General features: G+C 41.5%; 1 protein-coding gene across 5 annotated transcripts in view; it reads left to right on the top strand.

The window, feature by feature from the left end:
• The window catches only part of TLN2 (talin 2), a 424,752-nt gene that overhangs the window by 224,986 nt on the left and 177,875 nt on the right, over positions 1-21,891 (top strand). For all 5 annotated transcript variants that reach the window (XR_009355411.1, XM_059180687.1, XM_059180690.1 and 2 more), the window contains 4 exons: positions 919-1,048; positions 2,084-2,236; positions 3,937-4,079; positions 5,589-5,716. Coding sequence is in view for 4 of the 5 variants with exons in the window: in XM_059180687.1 (XP_059036670.1) it covers positions 919-1,048; positions 2,084-2,236; positions 3,937-4,079; positions 5,589-5,716 (554 nt within the window). In the remaining variant the exon portion in view is untranslated. The remainder of the gene's footprint in view (positions 1-918; positions 1,049-2,083; positions 2,237-3,936; positions 4,080-5,588; positions 5,717-21,891) is intronic.

A 21,891-nucleotide genomic window follows, 5' to 3' on the forward strand; every position in this document is an offset into this window, starting at 1 on the left:
AGGGAATAAGGTGTAGCATCCTTCTGTAAGGATATAGGAAGTATCCTGGTGACTAATGATAAAAAGTAAGGGTAGATTGGAGGGAAAACAAAAAGATCCTGGAGGTAGTCAGAGATCGAATATTATTCAGTTTTTGTGTTTGTAGAAGAAATTCTATATGAGATCAAAGCATGATAACAATCAGCGACAACAAAAAAATGGCTTTGTTTGGAATTACAAGTGTTGAGTAAAAAAGTGTTATGTATTCTGTTCAGCTGAACCTCAAAGGTACTGGGCTTTAGTGTGTGGAGTGCACATATCCAATTGATCAATAATCCTTCAGGTGAGAGTGAATTATGCAGTACCAATTAATTTTCCATTTGTAAATCTATTGTTAAATGTAGTTAAAAAAAATCTATTTACAAGTAACCTCCAAACCTACCCCTGTTTGATCTTGCCATTGCTGCAAAAACCACTTTTGTGGCATCCCACCACTCGAAAGAATTAAGGGGGGTATTATTTATTTCTTCATGACATCTATATTAAAAATTGCTTGCAACCATAAGATAATTGGAGAAGCACACTACTGTCTTTTTCAGAGGTAAGTAGGATTTTCCTTCCACTAATTCTCCTCAAAGCAAATCATCCACAGACCTTCAGGAAGGCATAAGGTACTTTTAAGTTTACAGAGGTTAGTTTTCAGGAATTGTAAGCTATAAACAGTACTTGCTGGGGGTCAGTTTCACCATCAGATTTTAAGAAAGCTTGTTGGAAGCAATTATTTTGCACTGGGGTTTCTGTTGTAGTAGCCAAAAATCTCATGAAAACTGAAGGAGGAAATCAGCGTGCTAGGGCAAATGCATTTTTTTTAAAGAAAAGTGTCCAGATTGGTTACCTGATTAAACAAGTCAGTGAAAAGTTTGTGGGGTTTTGCTCTAGGATATTTTGGAATATAAAAAGAAACAGAGACCTCAGAAAATCCGGATGCTGGATGGATCCGTGAAAACCGTCATGGTGGACGACTCCAAGACCGTTGGGGAACTCCTGGTTACTATTTGCAGCAGGATAGGTGAGCATTCCCGTGCCGAGGTTCCAGTTTTCATTTTGTTCATTACGCACCTGTTCTTTTTTTTTACCCCCATTTGGTGACCTGCCAATTCCAAATGTGTCCTAGCCACTGATTTCTGTCCAAACCTAAGACAGGGTTGCTATTCCCTGGATAGTACAAACCCACTAACAGGCATTGTAAACACACGAAACTTTCACTGAGTCGAAGTTGAGAGATTTTATTTCCCTTTCAAAAGCCAAAGGAATTTTTTTTTTTAAGATTTTATTTACTTTGCTTTAGAGAGAGAGCATGCATGCACAGGCATGTGAGAGCAAGCACAAGCAGGGGAGGAGCAGAAGAACAGAGAGGGGCTCAAGCAGACCCCCCACTGAGTGTGGAGCCTGAGGCAGAGCTGGAGCTCAGGACCCTGAGAGCATGACCTGAGCCAAAATGACGAATCACCACCCAGGCACCCCCACAAAGCAATTTTTTAATTGAAAATACGTTTGGAATCCTGTAATTCAGTTTCCTGTGTGTGGCTGTCTAAGTACCAGTGACATCCACTATTTCCTTGAAGACTGATAGGGACAAGCTGGGCAGTAGATTACTACACAGCTTTTCTTCTTGTATCTTCTGTTCATATCCTCTGAGGACAAGCCTGTCTCCTTTCTGCATGACGCCCTTCAGATATTTGGAGAGAATATCCTGGCCTCTCTTAGTCTTCTGTCCATGAGAGGGAAGACCAGTTGCTCCAACCACTTCTGCTTTGACCCTGTCTTGCCTTGTTCTGCATGATCTCTACTCTGTGCTTGTTTCTCGAAAATTAGGAGAATTGAATGTGACATTTTAAACATAGCTTAGTTTAGCTGAGAAACCCTGTTTTTGGCCAGAGTTGTTGGATTTGTGCTCCCTGGGTGGCCCCCTGACCTTCACCTTTGTAAAGCCTCTTTCCATCCTGTGCTACCAGGGACCCATGGAGTATCTCTGCCCTCCCCCGCCCACTGGAAGGAGAGACAGCAGCAGCATCACTGGTCATAACGTAATTTATATTTTTAGGAATAACAAATTATGAGGAGTATTCTTTAATCCAAGAAACGATTGAAGAAAAGAAAGAGGAAGGGACAGGGACGCTAAAAAAGGACAGGACGCTATTGCGAGACGAGAGGAAGATGGAGAAGCTGAAGGCCAAGCTCCACACGGATGATGACCGTGAGTGTCAGAAGGGAGGGCGGGCGGGCGGGGTGCAGGTGTGGCTGGACCACACTCCCCTCCCTTCACCTACATGAACCCCGGGCAGGAGTTTTCGGTTGGCTGTTGGTCTATGGCACTAAAAGACTTTTAAGACAAAAAACAAACCATAGTCCTATTTCATACTGAAAAAAAGTAATCTCTTAATGTCAATAGACAAATAATGTTCGCATTGTCTTCTAAAAAGCTAGTAATCATTTAAACTAGGGTCCAAATAAGGTTGGATGATATGATGCTTAACTGTTTTTGTCTTAGACTTTCCCTCCATTTCTCCCCCTACCGCCCCCCTCGGAATGTCTGGGAAGAAGAAACAGATTGTTATTTGTATGGAGTTTTCTATAGTCTGGATTTTGTTGATTGTGGTGTCCTCTAGCTCTGTCTCTTTTAATTCCTGAGATCTGGAAACTTGCTCAGATTCATGTGTATGTGTCTATTTTTTAAGTAAAGACTCCTCCTTATGAGGTCTTGTGTACTTCTGTCAGAAAGCTGTGTTTGGTTGTCTCTTTTTTTGTGATGTGAACAGCCATCAGTGTTCATTGCCTAGATCCATTGTTTCCCTAGAGGTTATAAAATGCCAATTATAGGAAAGTCCCCTTCTGTGACCACACAGTTAATATTCGAAAGAGCCCTTATCTACACCCCGTGTGTCCCCAAAGTACGCCATGTGCATTCGGTTGCCCAGCGTCCCCCCATCCCTTCAAGGATCTTACTTCATCCCTGGTTATAAAGACCTTCCCAGACTTCTTTCTTTCATTGTTTTTGCTGCTGCATTGGAAAGATGTCATCATTGTCATTATGTTTATTGATCTTTGGTGAGGCTTTCATTTCCTCTGACCCTTTCTTCATTTTTTTTCCCTCTCTGCCTCATTTGATTTCCAGTTACATACTTCTTTCCAAGTGAGACAATGGTAGACAAATCGCAAGTATTTTTATAATGTGCATGATACTCTCCCAGGTACCATGGGAGATGAGATCACTCCCACAAACTCCCTGTGCTGAAGTTGCTTAGAGCCCAGTGAGGCTTGTAATACTTACTTACACACAATGTGTGTGCTAAGCCCAGGGAGGAGTGTGGGAATGTAGAGCTATGGAAAGGATAGAGGAGCACTGCATTCCCATGCACCAGGTAACAGGTGAGTGTTTTCTGAGTGAGATCCACGCTGGGCCACAGGCAGGGCTCTACCATCCCTGATCCCTTAGTGTCCTGTCCTACTCCCCCCAACCCCCACTGCCCCCCCAACCAATTACTTTTATGTTCCTTCTCTTTTCAGCTTACAGGTGAAGGTAACTCATTGTGCTGAGTTTATAAATTATTTCACTTAATGCAACTGAACTTAAAGGAAACTTAAAGGAAAATGCTAACTTGGTTGCCTTGACCTAAAGCATTGATTTTTATTACCCCTCCCACCATGTTATAAATTGACTGTGGGGCTCTAACAAACTTCAGGAATGCCTGGGAATTTTCTCTCAGTTGTTTTTTGGTGGGTCCCATGGTACACGATGGTATGTATGAAATAATTTTGCAAAGTCAAAAAGAACAGTTCTGATATAAGTAACTAACTGAATATCAGCGTTCCAGAAATCCGCTTCTCTTTTGATAAATCCCTTCAAACAAGAGGAAGAATGAATACAATTCTTTCATCTGTCTTGTTGTGTTGCAGTAAATTGGCTGGATCACAGCCGAACATTCAGAGAACAAGGAGTAGATGAACACGAAACATTGCTACTTAGACGGAAGTTCTTCTACTCAGATCAGAATGTGGACTCAAGAGACCCTGTGCAGCTGAACTTGCTTTATGTTCAGGTACAGCATTTAATGCTCACGGAGGGTGGTGAGAAGTCAGGAAGCTCTGGGCAGTGGCTTGCAGTGAGCTGCATGGTGTTTTCGATGCACAGTTTCCAGGGGGCGCTGTTGAGGGGCTCCTCACGAGTTTGGTTGTGGTACAGCTCAACGTTCGGTGAAGAAAGGAGTGTCTTTCTTTGGCTTCCCAGATTGGGACTTGGTGGCCTGTACTATCTCTTTGCCTGACACAGAGCCAATTAATGGGCTCACCGCTGCACTAAACCTCTCTTAGCTGATGTCCTAGGATGCAAGTGAGTATTGGTCAGAAAATCCATATTTCTCATTTCCTGAAAGAGTCTCTTCATAATCCTTTATGTCTTCACCATTAACCTGTTGTTGAAACTCAGACAAGTCATTTAACTTTCCAGAGTTTATAGTTTCCCAATATGTAAGAAGTAGGCATCACACCAGATGGGCCCCAGTCTTTTTCTTTTTTCAGCTCAAGAAAATCCTGATCTATTGTCTTTGATCCTTTCCTTCCCTCCCTTCCTTTCCTCTCCTATTTACCTACTTACGGACTCTTAGAAATAATGTAGGGGTCAGCCAAATGCCGCTCCGGCATCGCCTGTGTTTGTAAATAAAGTTTTATTGGAACACAACTCATTCGTATGCATGAATGAAAAGGTTTGTTAGGTAAGCCCTTTCCATATCATGTAACTGTTTACTTACTGTCTGTGACTTTTCTCATGTTTTGGTGGAAGAGTTCAGTTGTGACAGAGACCACATAACCCACAAAGTCTAATATGTTTACTCTCTGGTCTTTGATGGTAGAAGTTTGCTAACCCCTGAGCTGGTGGTTATAAGAATGGTGTGGAAGGAAGGGAGGTAGCCAGGCACTAAGAAAATGCTTGTTGGATGAAGGCTTAGAGTATCTGCTGGAGAGTAGTCTGGGGTTATTTGAACTAGATAAAGAAAAGAAGGATAGATAGCAACAGCATTGGTGGATCGGGAACTGGGAGAAGGACTTCAGACACAGTGAGTTCCTGATTCTAACACTGTACGTTTTGCCCATTTCCCTTAAATGGCTGTAGTATTGAGTTACTGTCTGTTCGTCTCTCTTCCCTTCCATTGGCCTTTATCTTGGAATGGGGATTGGGTTGATTTTACCTCTAGGAAATTTTTCTGTTAGCTTTAATGATTTAGGGACATAAAAAGTTTTGGGGAGTCCTAAGGATTTCCCTTTGCCTCTTAGTTTTTCAGGATCACTTCTACCTTCCTAGACATTGAAGCTTTAGTTTAATACTCTGGGTACTGCTGACTTTTTCTGTCTATAGGCAGTTTGGGGAAAGGACTTGTTTTCCTTCTGCCTTCATCTTACTGTGCAACAGTCAACTGCAGTGTCCTGAGTGTGTCCCCTTTGGCTGGCACTCTCCCCTTGCCCCGAAGAGAGAGTGTGTGCTCAGACACAGGATGTATCCCTGTGTGGTTCCCCCAAGCTCCTGATGCTTTTTGCTTCCTCTTGTGTTTCAGGCTCGGGATGATATCCTGAATGGCTCCCACCCTGTCTCCTTTGAGAAAGCTTGTGAGTTTGGAGGATTTCAAGCCCAGATACAATTTGGACCTCATGTGGAACATAAACACAAACCTGGATTCTTAGAGTAAGTAACCTTTTGGGTTGTTTCTTCTTTTCCACTCTCCTGTTCTTTTCATGATTTTTGAGTCAGCTATGTAAAATACATATCCTAGTTGCAATCACTTGTGAGGTTGTTAGCTTTGCCTCAGTTGAGAATATGATCAGATTTATGGACTTTGAAGAAAGCAAAGGGGCCTGGAAATTCAATGTTAGAATGGCTGCAACAGTTACTGCTCCAAGTTCTGACAGAAGGTGATTCCATGGAGACCACAGAATTTATAGCACTCTGCCAAGACCTTGTCTGATCTGTCTTGGGATATCTCTGGAGTTGAAGAACTCAGGATCTCCATCTTCTGAAATCTCTTCCCATTAGAATATTCCTTCTTCATATTAGGCCAGATTTTATAATTTTTAATTTCTTTTCAAGACTCTCCTATATTAGAACAAAAGAACATAAAAGAGCTTCACGTTCCGTATTACAATCTTAGGAATTCTTCATTGCTCTGAAAGGGTGGGGTATGCATTAAGTCCTTCGCTCTTTCTTACATCTGGTCTCTGGTTCTCTTGCAGAGAATGATGGGGTGTTTTGGGGGAGGGTTCAGTTCTTGGAGATTTAAGAGAAAGCAACCCTACAGATACATCATGGCCTCACAGAACATGGGCATTAGGGCTGGATTTTCTAGAAATATGTACCAGGACAGGCCCAGCCACACACAGGCTGCTTTTGTTTGGGGTGATCTTGTCCCCTGTTTTGATCAGCTCTTCCAAGAGTTTTGTGTCTTTCTTCCCCTGATAACATTGCTTTACCTGTTTCCCCCGACTTTTCTCTCTTCTGCTTCCTCTTAGGGCAGATGAAACATTTGCCTGATCCCCCTCCTCCGCCCCCCACCTGACCCCCAGCAGACACGCAGTGTCTTGCCATGCTCGGTATCCTGCTATGACCTAGAGTGTAACTTGTAGAAGAAGCTTTGGTAGTGGGACTGAGCTGAATGCCAGCTGGAAGCTGACATCACTTTTCTGTAGGATATGCCAACATGAGATGTGTTGAGTAAGGCACTGACTGCCTTGTGTCCAAGTGTATTGAGGGGAGAGGATATCATAAGTGCTTTACAGGGCCCTTGACCCTACTTTCACTTTGGGTAGAAAGTAATCGGGACCAGCATAGGCCCTAGAGTAAGGAAAAAGCCTGACCTCTTCCTGGTAGCAGAGGTGCTTGGCCAACATGGTGATGGTTCTAAACTGAGTGGTTACCCAAAAACCCTCTAGCCTTGGGTTTAATGAATCTGAAGGAGGCTTTCCAAAACTGATGCTTTGGCCTACAGGATACTGTGCAGTGACCTTGTGTCTGAGAACACATGTTCTGTCACTGACTTTGTTCTGCATTCTCCACGTAAGTCATATCCTCGGGCCCATCTCTTCCCAATTAGTCTGGCTTCCTTCCTGCAGGAACTGTGGGAACTTTATCTTTCTCTGTCCTGTGACATCCCAGATGGCTGACTTGCGTGGGGATTCCAGACAGTATCAGAGCATTGGTATTGCTCTTACAGAATCTGCTGCAGTTTGGGGGCCTAGGTCATGCTGCATACCTATGCCGCACTACAGATGCCTCTTGTCTTAATCCATTGTAGCCAGCCAAGGTTATGCAATCGTACTCAGTCAGTTTCCTTTTTTCTGAGATTATAGTAGGAAGCTCATGGCTCTAGTGGTATATGTATCCTTACTCAGATTGCAAATTAAAAGAAGCTTATTATGCCTTGTGGCAATTATTTTTCCTTATGAACTTGATTTGCTTTTTAATTAGACTAAATCTAGTCTAGGTAATGAGGCATTTTCATTTTCTGTAGATGTTTAATTGTATACCTTATTGCGTCTATTGTACAGGTAAAACTTCCTGAGGATATTCATATCCTCTTAATTAAAACAAAAGGACAGGGTCACATTTCCCTGACTGCATGTTGGAAATTCAGAGTGTGTTCAGGGATAGTATGTCAGAGCTGTCCCTGGTGACTGGCTGGGCTGTGTTTGTCCTCGTTGTACCCGCCCCCCGCCTCGCTTTCGTATGTACTCTCCGCCGGAATGAGTTCAGAGTTGAAAGAAAAAAAGAAGTAGGGAGGTTAGTCTCATCCCAGAACCAGGCCAGAACATCCTACACATAGCTTCTGGAGGTGCATATGCGAGTATTTTCTTTGACGTTTTTTGAAAATTTGTACAGCCCTTATGCTGTAAGTCTGCCTACTGTGTACATTTCTGTGAGGTCTTCCACACCCTTCTACAGACCCTTTAATGGTTTCTGGAGTCAGTGCCACCTGGGTGAAAGGATTTATCTAGAACAGTGAAAATTAGAGACCAGGGAAGATTTTCAGAGTTTTCAGAGTAGAGACCAGGGAAGATTTCCAGAGTTTTCAGAGATTTGAGTATTCTTTTTTTTTTTTTTTAAGATTTTATTTATTTATTTATTTGAGAGAGATCACAAGCAGGCAGAGAGGCAGGCAGAGAGAGAGGAGGAAGCAGGCTCCCTGCTGAGCAGAGAGCCTGATGTGGGGCTCGATCCCAGGACTCCGAGTTCATGGTCTGAGCCGAAGGCAGCGGCTTAACCCGCTGAGCCACCCAGGCACCCCAGAGATTTGAGTATTCTTAACTCTCCACTGTCAGCTCTGTGTATGGAGAAAACAGGTGTGAGAGAGACAGAACCAGGGAGAGTTGGAAGCCAGAAAATAGCCAGTTCTCCCAAATCTAGTCCGATGTGCTTTATCTACATGACGCTTTCCTTCAGGTCCTCTGCAAAAGAGTCCCAGAAAGGGGATATTTCATCGGAGCACGAAATACACACAGCACAGTCCAATAATCAAAGATATACTTGATGCTCTTCTATGTTAAGAAAATGCTTGCAGAAAAAAATGCCACCTGGTGTTCTTGAACTCTGTGGAGATGTCATATGTATGTTTTCTTGTCAGGTACAGGGAAGATACAAGAGTATACACTGATTCCTTGCTGGTTTTGAGACTATAGTCTATTTGGCAAATCCACATGAAATTGTTATTAGGCAGAGGTGAAACTTGACTCTGATTTTAATAAGGTCTAACCTTTAACTATGGTTTGAATGCAGGGTAGTCTAATTAGGGTTCCCAAAGTTGCAGTGCAGGCTCTGGAGACTGCTCTGAATTATTTTAAGGAAGGTGGCAAAGGTTTGATGCAAGAAGCAACATTGATCAAAGAATTCAGCAAAATAGAAGGTACATGTAAAGAATCTCAAAACAGTAGCAACAATGAAACGCTTGAAATAGGGACTAACTGCAGGTCCCTTAAAAACATGGTGGGAAACTTAAAAAAGTGATCAAAGTCTTCTATGGCTCTTACCATTATCAAAGAAGATTAGATGCACTGATCAACTTTAGACCTTAAATCAAGTATACACGATAAAACTGAGGACCGCTTCAGGCAATGGGTATAAAGTGTTCACTGTACAATTCTTTCAGTCCTTTGTGTGTTTGAGATTTTTCAGAGTCACATATGGGGGAAAGATTGGCACCTTAAAAAAACAGAAGTAGATTGTGTAACTTCCAAACCGGTGCTGGGGAGAAGGAGTGGAGAGGATATTAAAACAATGTGATATATACAATAGGAGTTGAGCAGGGGGGATTGTGGAAACAAAGCCAGAAGAGATATGGTGCATAGAAAGTACAAATAAGAGAAGGACTTCTGAATATTAGGCATTATAGCAAATAAAAGTAAATCCAACTTTTCTTTTTAACATTTTATTTAAGAGAGAGGGAAAGAGTGTGCATGGACCATGAGTGGAGCAGAGGGAGAGGGAGAAGCAGGCTCCCCACCGAGCAGGGAGCCTGATAAGGGACTTGGCCCCAGGACCCTGGGACCATGACCTGAGCTGAAGGCAGAGGCTTAACCAACTGAGCCACCCAAGAGCCCCTAAATCCAGCTATTAATAAAGGTTCTCATATTGTCCAGCTCTATACTATTTCTAAAAGACATCCTTACATTTTAAGGACAGAGAAAATTTTAAAGGCATGTAGAAAATGATGTTGCAGGAAACTAGTTCATCATCATTAGCCCTCAGGGAGATTCAAATTAAAACCACATTGAGATATCACCTTACACCAGTTAGAATGGCCAAAATTAACAAAACAGGAAACAACATGTGTTGGAGAGGATGTGGAGAAAGGGGAACCCTCTTACACTGTTTGTGGGAATGCAAGTTGGTGCAGCCTCTTTGGAGAACAGTGAGGAGATTCCTCAAAAATTAAAAATAGAGCTTCCCTATGACCCTGCAATTGCACTCCTGGGTGTTTACCCCAAGGATACAGATGTCGTGAAAAGAAGGGCCATCTGTACCCTAATGTTTATAGCAGCAATGGCCACGGTCGCCAAACTATGGAAAGAACCAAGATGCCCTTCAACGGACGAATGGATAAGGAAGATGTGGTCCATATACTCTATGGAGTATTATGCCTCCATCAGAAAGGATGAATACCCAACTTTTGTAGCAACATGGACAGGACTGGAAGAGATTATCCTGAGTGAAATAAGTCAAGCAGAGAAAGTCAATTATCATATGGTTTCACTTATTTGTGGAGCATAACTAATATCATGGAGGACAAGGGGTGTTAGAGAGGAGAAGGGAGTTGGGGTAAATTGGAAGGGGAGGTGAATCATGAGAGACTATGGACTCTGAAAAACAATCTGAGGGGTTTGAAGTGGCAGGGGGAGTGGGAGGTTGGGGTACCAGGTGGTGGGTATTATAGAGGGCACGGATTGCATGGAGCACTGGGTGTGGTGAAAAAATAATGAATACTGTTTTTCTGAAAATAAATAAATTAAAAAAAAAATTGGAGAAGCTGTATTTAATGTCACACAAAATAGGCTGTAAGACAAAGAAAACCTAAGTAGAAACAGAGAAGATCATCATAAAGATAGAATGACTAATCTGCTGGATGACAAATTATGAACCTCTGTGCATCTGATATTACTTCAAAATATTTAAAGGAAAGATACAGTGTAAGGAGAATTTCAAATAGGCAGTTTTAGTGGAATAGTTTTAACATACTTTTCCTCAGTGATAAGTAGTACAAGATGAAAATAAAATATTTTAGTCAATAGAAAGTAATGAAATAGAAATCATACACTCAACACAAACCAAAGCTGATGCTTTGGAAAAATTAATATGTAAATCTCTGGTAAGTTTGATCGAGAAAAAAGCAAAAGTAGAAAAAGGCAAAAAATAAACAGAGATAATGAAAACGGGGCACAACTTCAGATAAAGAGATTGAAATGAAAGCTTGAAGCCAAAAAATTTGAAAATAGTCACGAAATGGGTGATGAGAAAATCTGAGATCTCTAATCTTGAAAGAAATTGCCTTATCAATTTAAAATAAACCCCACAAAACAACAAATGAAAATAGGCCCCACTTATTTTAGAGAATAGAAAGAAAGAAAATTAGAAAAACCTCCTCACCTTAATTTGGAACTAGCAGAATCAAATACCAAAACTGAATATAGACTATGGAAAACATTTAACTGAATAGAGATGCCCTCCCCAAAGTTAATAAAACATTAACAGTCCAACATGATGGGTGTTTAGATGTAACTGCGGGTTACAGCTGGTTTCTTCTAGGGATGTGACATTTATGGAACAATTTATGGGATGCCTTGTGAGCAGATCCCTTGTGGGGATGGAGCAGTATAAAAACGGAAACATTTCTGCCCTCGTGGAACCTCCATTCTAGTGCAGAGAGGCAGATCATAAGTAAAATACAACATAAGGAAAGAAAAAAGATGAATAATGGCAAGATTAGAAAACTGAAAGTATCATTCTTTGCAGGTGATAGGATTATAGGCATATAGAATCCACTCAATGTACAGAGAATCTTCTCAAAGCTAGTAAGAGTAAGGTCCCTGGAAAAAAGATAAATATAGAACTGCTTATTGCCACCTAGGTCTGAACAATAGTATTCAGACTCACCTACAGGACTGGAAAATAAAAAATATATATTTTTAAAAATATAAAATAGAAATATATGGCAATATTTTCTATTATAAAATTGTATTTTATATATTATAAACATAGTATAATATAAATATATGTTAAAATATAAAAATACTTTATATTATAAAATATAAAATATATATGGCAAATAGTATTCCCATACATAATCAACAAAAAGAAATGTAAGTTTAAAAAGGAGAGACCTTTTGCAACAGAAAGTATTATTTACCAATGAATAGAGGTATCTAAAAAAACTCTAGGATCTAACCAATAAAATGATGAAAGTTTATAGAAGAGTATAAGTGAAGGTCTGGATAAATGGAGTGGTTTGTTACGTTAATATATACAAAGGCTGAAGGTCACAAAAGCGATTCAGATTTGTCTATAAATTCAGTTCAATTCTAATCAAAATCCCACATATCAAGTAATGAGAAAAGCTAATCTTAAAAAGTGTATGTACCTCTTGACCCCCTTAACTGATTTTGCTTACCCCCAAACCCATCCCCTCTCTGGTAACCAGCAGTTTGTTTCCTGCATCTATGCATCTGGTTGTTTTTTGTGTGTATTTGTTTTTTTGATTCCACATATAAGTGAAATCATATGGTATTTGTCTCTCTCTAACTTAGTTATAATACCTTAGATCCATCCATGTTGTTACAAATAGCAAGAGTTCATTCTGTTTTTATGGCCGAATAATATTCCATTGTATACCTATACATCCCATCTGCTTGAACCGTTCATTCGTCGATGGGCACTTTGGTTGCTTTTGTATCTTGGCTATGATAAATACTGCAGTGAACTTAGAGGTGCATATATCTCTTTGAATTGATATTCCTGTTTTGTTCCATTAAATACCCAGAAGAGGAATTATTGAATTGGAATAAGTGAAGGGGATTAAAGATACACAAAATTTCAGTTGCTAAGTAAATAGGTCATGGGAATGTAATGTACAGCATAGTGAACATAGTCCATAATACTATAATAACTTTGATGGTCTTATCGTGGGGGTCATTTTATAATGTATAAAAATACCAAATCACCATGATGTATATCTGTAGGTAAATGGATATTACATGCTAGTTATACTTCAGTAAATAAAAACTTAATATGTGTATTTCTATAAAACTGTTATAAAATTAGTATGTACTAGTCAAGACTCAAGAATGACCAAGGCTAATTGAAGGACTCACACAAATACCCAGTTTCTTATAAAGCTATAGTAAATAAAATACTCTATTACTAATGCTGGGTGATAAGAGTTCTAAAGGTTGCTAAACCTCTACTAAAATGAAAATAATAGACAAAATAGATTACCAAATTAAGAGTGAAACTCCAGAGTGTGGAAGAAGAAATTTGCATGTTTGCAACATATACTACAAAGAACAAACTAATATCCAGAAGTTATTAAAAAGAAAGAAAAGGGGGTAGGGGATCTGGGTGCCTGAGTTAAGTGACTGACTCTTGATTTCAACTCAGGTCATGATCTTAGGGTTGTGAGTTCCAGTTCTGCACTGGGCCTGGAGCCTGCTTAAGATTCTCCCTCTCTCCCTCTCCACAAACCTCCCCAGGCCATATGCATGTGTGGCAGTGCTAGCATGCTGCCCCTCAAAAAAAAAGAAGAAGAAAATTATCACCCAGGATAGCAACAGGCACTTTAGAGAAGAGGAAATTCAACGGACTTACAAAGATAAGGAAAAATATTCAGCCTCAGAAGTAAACCAAATGCAAAATCAATAAGGGTACAGCATTTCACGTCTATTAGTTGGGTACAGACTTAAATGTCTGAAAACATCAAAGTACTTTACAGAGGAAACAAGACATTTCAGAAAATGAATCTGTTGAATTTAAAAATACAGAGAGAAACAATACATTTATAGGTACAAGAAGTAGGAACGTAATCAAATATGCATGGAAACTACAAGAGAGTACAGTTAGGAAGAGGAAGAAAGATGGTATGGGATGTCAACTCAATCTGTAATCTGTTTCTTTAAAAACAGGTAACAATCATACAGCAGATTGGATAATATATTTCCAATGCTTCCACAATTAAATTTTTTAAAACAGTTGCATGGGGGCACTTGGGTGGCTCAGTTGGTTGGGCGACTGCCTTCGGCTCAGATCATGGTCCCAGAGTCCTGGGATTGAGTCCCGCTCGGGTTCCCAGTTCCATGGGGAGTCTGCTTCTCTCTCTGACCCTCTCCTCTTCTTGTGCTCTCTCTCAAAAATAAAAAAATAAAATCTTTACCAAGAAAAAGAAAAAAGAACAATGGCACGGAGTTGGTGTGAGGTGATAGCAGCTTGTGTTCAGGGGGGCTGGATCTCTAACTTCTGGCAAAGGCAAAATTAACAGGCCTTGGGGCTCAGACCAGCGCTTATGGCTCTGTTTGCTGCAGGGGGAGATGACCCAGTGGTTGGGTGTAGGCAGGTGGGGAGTTGGCAGAGGACCGCTCTCAGCCTTGCTGACTGTGGTCCCTTGTCCTGTCGGCATGGGCCTTGGATGTATTCTACTGAGAGCAACCTGATCTTGGAATCTCAGTTGAAGAATTCAGAGTGGACTTGGAATTTTTTCACCACAAACTCAACATAATACTCTTGTCAACAAGCAAAGCTTTTGCCACAGCAGGAGGCCTTGAGTCAGTTTTTCTCTTGGCATTTAGTCAAACTCCCATTCCTCCCTTGGAGTTCGTCTTCAGAATAATGTGGCCGTAGGTCGTATTTTCAGACGAATGGAGGTAGTATTTCAGCATGTGTTTTCATCAGCTCTGCCTTTCCTCCTGTTCTTTACCACTGCTGCCCACCAGTTTCCTCACTGTTTGCTTCTGTCCTGTGCACCTGACAGTAGAGGGCTCTCCCATCAGAGGAGACTTTGACTGTCCGATGGCACCTTCACTATCCCCGCTAACAGTGGCCTCCTCAAGCTGGTGCCTACGTCCCTGACTGCTTTCAGACTCCGGGCATGATGGAATTGATCTAGCCCCGAGCTGGCCCTGAGCCTCTGCGTGGGTTCTTGTCCTTAGACCAGAGGGCACTGGGATTGGTTCGGGAGCCCAGAACTGCTGTGTGGCTGAGGTCCGGTCCTCAAACTCACTCCTGAGCTTCTTTCATGCCGTCTTCACTCTCCATTTCTTTCCACCCTACATGTTTCCCAGCTCGACAGAAGCTTCCTTCCTCCCACATAGTCACTGCAGTTAGCCCAGACTTCACCTCCGTCCCAGACAGGTTCGTCTTGGAGTCTGGCTTCTAATTCAGGTGTGTCTGAACCCGCCGGATTGGGTTTCCAGCCCACTGTGCTCATGGTTCTCTTCATACATCAGAACCCTCTAGAGAGCTTGTTTACATGGCGGGGCCTTCCCTCCAGAGCCTCTCATTCCACTGGTCTGGGATGAAGCCTGAAGCTTGGCACTTCTGACACGTTCCCAGGTGGTGCTGATGCTAACGGTCCTGGGACCACTTACGTAATAGCAAATTTGAGACGTTTCTGTTGGTCACTTGGTGATTGACCGTGAAGGCTGGACTCAGGAAATCTGGGTGTTCCGGTGTCCTATGGGTGGCACAGCCCCTGCTCTACTTCTCCACACTCCCTCCCCTCCAAGCCTCACTCCTTGCTGGGTAAACACCTGACTGCTTTGTGCCTCATTTATGAGTGGTGACTCTCCTAGGAAGGAGTCCTCTCATTTTCAGATGATCACACCAGCTCAGAGAAGTGGGGGCTGCCTGTGGACCTGTCCCTGTGGCAACCCTGGGACAGATGAGAAACCGTTCACTTTTCCCAAAATCATGGCTGACTCTTGTATACTTGTATGCTTATTTTTTTTAAAAAAGGTGTTATTTATTTATTTGACAGACAGAGATCTCAAGTAGGTGGAGAGGCGGGTAGAGAGAGAGGAGAAAGTAGGCTCCCTGCTGAGCAGAGAGCCTGACGTGGGGTTGGATCCCAGGACCCTGGGATCATGACCTGAGCCAAAGGCAGAGGCTTTAACCTGCTGAGCCACCCAGGCGCCCCTACTTGTATGCTTATTGCCAGACTACAGACCATCTCTAGGACTCCTCTTTTGAAATTACTTGAACAAGGCTTTAATTTTTATATCAGAAATGAGGTTTTGTGAACACCTAGGTTTGAATCTAGACCCTGCTCCCCCAAATGTGTTAAGTTCCCCTTCTTTCATTCAATGGCTTCTGGGCATTTCTAAAAAATTGCCTCTCATGGTAATTTTTACCATTACATGGGTATTTTTATTATCTTATTCTTCTTCTCAAGATTCTGAAATTCTGATCACAAATTATGTCTTTTGAGTAAAGGGTAGCTTGGAGGGACCAGAGTGTTGAGTAGCTAAGAGCATGGTCGCTGGAGACCACAGACGAGACTCAAGTTATTGATTGTGATTGTGGGCAATATAAGTGTTACTGAACCTCACATTCCATGTATAAAATGGGATATTCTCTTCCATGGGCTTTTGTCAAAATTTAATTAACCTGCTTAAACATGCAAAGCATCTGAAACTGTTTGACTTTCAATAAAGAGCAGCTGTTAATAGTAGAAATCCTCTGTCATCATGGTTTACACTATGGATAATCCAAAAAAGACATTTAAAGTACAGAATTGAAGGAGCACTTGGGTGTGGCTCAATCAGTTGAGCAGCTCACTCTTGATTTAGGCTCAGGTCAAGATCTCAGGGCCCCTGGATCAAGCCCCGCATTGGGCTCCCTGCTCAGTGGGGAGTTTGCTTCAGGTTTCTCTCGCTCCCTCTGCCCCTCCCCCCAGCTTGCGCACACATGCGCATGCACTCTCTCCCTCAAAGCTTAAAAAAAAAAAAAAAAGAATCTGTGATACCTAACTCTGTGAAACCCTACATTTAAACTTCAAATTTATACATTTACTTGCTAATCTTTTGATGAAAGACCAGTTTTTTTCTTGGTGCGGATCCCCTGCTTGGGGGTTCTAATTTGTTTTCCTTGTACAAACTACATCATCTAGGAGCGAATTTTTAAAATTGTTTATATTATCATATAATGTATTATTTGCCCCAGGGGTACACATCTGTGAATCATTGGACTTATACATTTCACAATACTCACCATAGCACATACCCTCCCCTTTGTCCAAACCTAACCACCCTCTCCCTAACCCCCAGCCCCCAGCAATCCCCAGTTTGTTTTGCAAGATTAAGAATCTCTTATGATTTGTCTCCCTCCCCATCCCATCTTGTTTCCATTTTTCCTCCCTATCCCAAACCCCCTGCCTTGCCTCTCAAACTCCTCCTATCAGAGAGCTCATATAATTGTCTTTCTCTGATTGACTTACGCTGCTCAGCATAATACTGTCCAGTTCCATCCACATCCTTGCAAATGGCAAGATTTCATTTCTTTTGATGGCTGCATAGTATTCCATTGTATGTATACCACATAAAGACGATCCTGGAGCAATCTGAGGGTGAACTATTTTTAGAATTTCATGATTTTGTCTTTTCATTATTTTACGGTGGTCTCACATCTACTAACTTTCAGAAATACATTTCTTAAGCATACAGTAGCTTTCTTTTTCTTTTTTTTTTTTTTTTAAGCAGTTGATGGGCTCTGTTGGTTTATTACATTATCATGTGATGCTCGGCCAGCAGCAAGAGTGCAGAACAAATAGAGCTGACTTGACCAGAGCAGAAGTGGGGCTCATGAGAGAAGAATCTGCTGGCTGCAACCTTCCAGCCTCCCACAGATCTTCGGATATAAGAAGACCTTGGACTAGCCCACCTCTCAGTGAAGTGGGGGGTCTGTTATTACTGCACTCAGAAAAGGTGTTATTTAAAAGGCCAGTGGTAGGATTGGGAGGAGGAGCCTCCTGCCCTTTTAAAGTGGGAATACCGAAGGAGACAGTGGGAAGGACGTGGCTTGGCCAGAGCTTGCTTAATTAAGAGAAAAATTTCCAATCAGGTTTGACAATCTGACCCATTTTCTCAAAGGAGGCTGAAAGATTTCACTTGTATACATGTCCCAGATGCTTCGGAGCCTTCCAGGCTCAGGGTTGGTAATCAAAACAACAACTGGGCTGGAACCGCTGGCTTGCTGGCTGGCCGACAGTGATGACAGGCTGCCTGCTCCTTCCAGCTTCATGCCGACACTGTGCACTTCACTGATTTACTGGGGAGACATACAGGCCACACATGGGCACACACACACATTTCATATTTTGAAATACCTGATAAACTCCTGAATGCACTCCTGTGACCATCAAGGGTGATGCCTGTAGTGCAAGCTTCTGGAAGTTGTTTTCCGTACCTACTGAAGAAGGGGAGGGTTAGTGGGCAGAGCTGGGATAGAGGGAGGCTTGTTGCTACACAGAACTTTCTTGCCATTAATGCCCAACATCTTTTGCCTCTGCCTGGCCTCTGGACCCTGCCCTCTGGCATTCTTCTGCTAACAGTCATTGTTGTGAGGGGTTTGGTCTGGGTGTGTGTGTGTGTGTGTGTGTGTGTGTGTGTGAGAGAGAGAGAGACATTGATGCCTTCCAGTGACCAATCATATTTTTGTCCATGAAGTTGCTTGTTGATAGTCCTAACACGCCGTGGGCTACTGCTTAGATATTTCTTAGACCCTAGGCCTGCTGACTCTTAAGAAATCCAGATTGTTCAGCTACTAGATCCCTGAAATTCCAGAAAATGGGCTTACAACTTTTGTTGATGGAATAACCAGACTTGGTTATTCAAGTGTTAATGTAGCCAGAATCTGGCCTCACCGGCCCTCCCCTCTACTTTTTTGCTGGAGTATTTTAAAGCAAATTCCAGGGAGCCTATTATCTCATCTGTAAGTATTTCAGTATGTTTTTCTGACAAATAAAAAGTTTTTTTTTTTTTAAATTTCTGAAGCTGGGGGCACCTGGGTAGTTCAGTGGGTTAAACCTCTGCCTTTAGCTCAGATCATGGTCTCAGGGTCCTGGGATCGCCCCACTTCGGGCTCTCTGCTTGGCAGGGAGCCTGCTTCCCCCTCTTTCTCTGCCTGCCTCCTTGCCTACTTGTGATCTCAGTCTGTCAAATAAATAAAAATCTTAAAAAAAAAAAAGGATTTCTGAATCTGTACAACTGCAAATCTATCCTAACACCTAACAGAATTAACAATAATTCTGTAATACCATTTAATACCCAGTCTTTGTTAAATTTCCTCCCAGTGTCTCAAAAATACTGTTTTTACTTAATACTAGAATTTAAGCAAGGCCTACAAATTTTATTTGCTTCATAGAGTTTTAAGGAATATTTTTATTGAGATGCAGTGTACACACCATATAGTTTACCCATTTACAGTATACAGTTCAGTGTTTTTCCATGTATTCGCAAGACTGAGCACCCCTCACACAATCTAATTTCAGAGCGCTTTTATCCCTCCAAATAAAAGCCTTGTGTCTCTTAGCAGCCACTCCTCAGTAACCCCACACCCATCCCTGGCCTCTGCAAGTGCTGATCCTAACTATCTCTATAGATTCGCTTCTTCTGAACATTTCCTATGGAATGGCATCATACAATTTGTGATCTCTTTCAATGGGCTTCTTTCACTTAGCACAGGATTTCTATGTTGGCGTTTATATCCTACGTCATTCATTTTTATTGCTGAGTAATGTTCTGTTGTATGGATCAACTACATTTGACTTCTCCGTTCATCAGTTGATGGGACATTTGAGTTGTCTCTACCTTTTAGCTGTTAGGAATACTACTATGAGGGTGCCTGGGTGGCTCAGTAGTTGAATGTCTGCCTTTGGCTGGGGTCGTGATCCCAGACCCAGTGTCCTGGAATTGAGCCCCGCATCCGTCTCCTTGCTCAAATGGGGAGCCTGCTTCTCCCTCTCCCACTCCCCATGCTTGTGTTCCCTTTCTCGCTATGTCTCTCTCTATCAAATAAATAAATCCTAAAAAAAAAAAAAAAGAAAAAAAGCATTAAAAAAAAAAGGGAATACTACTATGACATTCATGTACACATGTTTGGACATGTCTTCATTTTTCCTGGTTACCTGCCTAGGAGTAGAACTGCTGTTTAACATTTTGAGGAAGTACCAGGTTGTTTCCAAAAACAGTCGTCCCATTTTATATTCCCCTCAGCAATGCATGATGATTATTCCAATTTCTCCAGATCCTCACCAACACTTGTTCATCTTTTTTATTGTAGCCACCTAAGTGGGTGTGTGGTATTGTACTGTAATTTTTTTTTTAATTTCCCTGATGGCTTCTGAAGTTAAGCATATTTTCATGTGCTTTTGGCCAATTGTGTATCTTCTTCAGAAAAAATGTTTTTATAGATCCCCTCCCCCATTTTTTAATTGGGTTCTTTTCAATTTTAAGTTGTGAAATTGCTTGTGTATTCAGGATACAAGTCCCTTACCAGATATTTAATTTGCATTATTTTCTCTCATTCTGTGGGCTGCTTCTTCACTTTCTTGGTCGTGTCACTTGGAGTTCCAAAGTTTTTATTTTGATATAGTCCTACTTTTCTTTTCTTTTGCTGTGTGTGCTTTCGGTATCATATCTTAAGTGTCACCCTGACTCAAGGTCATAAAAGTTTGTTTCTATATTCTAAAAGTTTAACAATTTTAGCTTAAATGTAGGTCTCTGATCCCTTTGGAGTGAATTTTTGCATTCAGTATGAAGTAGAGGGTCCAACTTCATTGCTTTGCTCATGGATATCTAGTTGTCTGGTGCTGGATATCAGCACCATTTGTTGAAAAGACTATTCTTTTCCCATTGAAAACCCATTCCCTTTGCTGAAAATCGCCTGGCTCTAAAGGTTAATTTCGAGACTCTCAATTCTATTCCATTGACCTGTCTACTCTTATATCTGTTCTCCACTGTCTTTATTACTGTAGCTTTGTAGTAAATATGTTTTTATGAAACTCTATTAATCTCTTACTGTGTCCTCTTTTTCACCTCTACCACCAAGCCATTTATTTTGAGGGACCCGTGTGATTTTTATAGAATTACCCTAGTTGGCATTGGGCTGATCGTGTCTGGTGGTGTCCCTTACTGGGTTCTTCTATCTCTCGTTTCGTAAATAATATTTAGATCTCACATCTTAATTAAATTCAGGTTAAATTATATATTATTCTTTCTTGCTAAGAATACTTACTGTTACATCAGTTAGGAGGCATGTGCTGTCTGGTTACCCCACCTTTTTTTTTTTTAAAGATTTTATTTATTGGGGCGCCTGGGTGGCTCAGTGGGTTAAAGCCTCTGCTTTCGGCTCAGGTCATGATCCCAGGGTCCTGGGATCGAGCCCCACATCAGGCTCTCTGCTCAGCAGGGTGCCTGCTTCCTCCTCTCTCTCTGCCTCTCTGCCTACTTGTGATCTCTGTCTGTCAAGTAAATAAATAAAATCTTTAAAAAAAAAAAAGATTTTATTTATTTATTTGACAGACAGAGATCACAAGTAGGCAGAGAAGCAAGCAGAGAGAGAGAGAGAGGAGGAAGCAGGCCCCCTGCTGAGCAGAGAGCCTGATGCGGGGCTCAATCCCAGGACCCTGAGACCATGACCTGGTCATCCCACTTTTATTAATAATAAAATTGATTAAGTGGATTTGAATGAGACCGAACTATCTCCTATAAAGTTCCCCATCAACTTGTCAGTTGTTGGTTTTTGCAGCCACTCTGGTGTGTTCAGAGGAGGTATAAAATGATGATTTTTGGACTCCTTTTATTCCTTCTGTATTTGTTAGCTTTGTTACTTTCTGTTTATCAGTTTTTGAGTAGGAGTTGGTGCCCTGGCCACCTGTTAACGTGACCAATGATTATTTTAAAGGATCTTTATGAAATTTTTATATGTCTGTGCTTTTACCCATTGTGGTCATCATTCTTTCTGACACTCTAATTGCCCCATCACATGAAATTAACTATATGATCTGTAGGATTTACTTGGAAATAATCCAGTGCAGGGGATGGTATGAAGGAGTAGATGAGTCAGGAATGTCTGTGAATTAAAATTGTTGGAGCTGGATGGTGGGCTCATGATATTGTTTGATCTTTCTCCTTTGTATAAGGTTTTTAAAAATCATCTGTTATTGGCTAGTGGTTACCCCTTGATTTCAGTCTAGTGTCATTTTGATAGCTTCTTTGATCTCAGGCATAAGAAACCCCAAGAACATTCAATACATTTCCTGCTTCAGAGTTAGAATCAGTCACTTCTCCAGGGATCCCTGATTCTTTATAGTGGGAAACAGTATTTGGAGGCTA

Source organism: Mustela lutreola, chromosome 7 (assembly GCF_030435805.1).
Source record: "Mustela lutreola isolate mMusLut2 chromosome 7, mMusLut2.pri, whole genome shotgun sequence".
Taxonomy (NCBI): Eukaryota; Metazoa; Chordata; class Mammalia; order Carnivora; family Mustelidae; genus Mustela; species Mustela lutreola.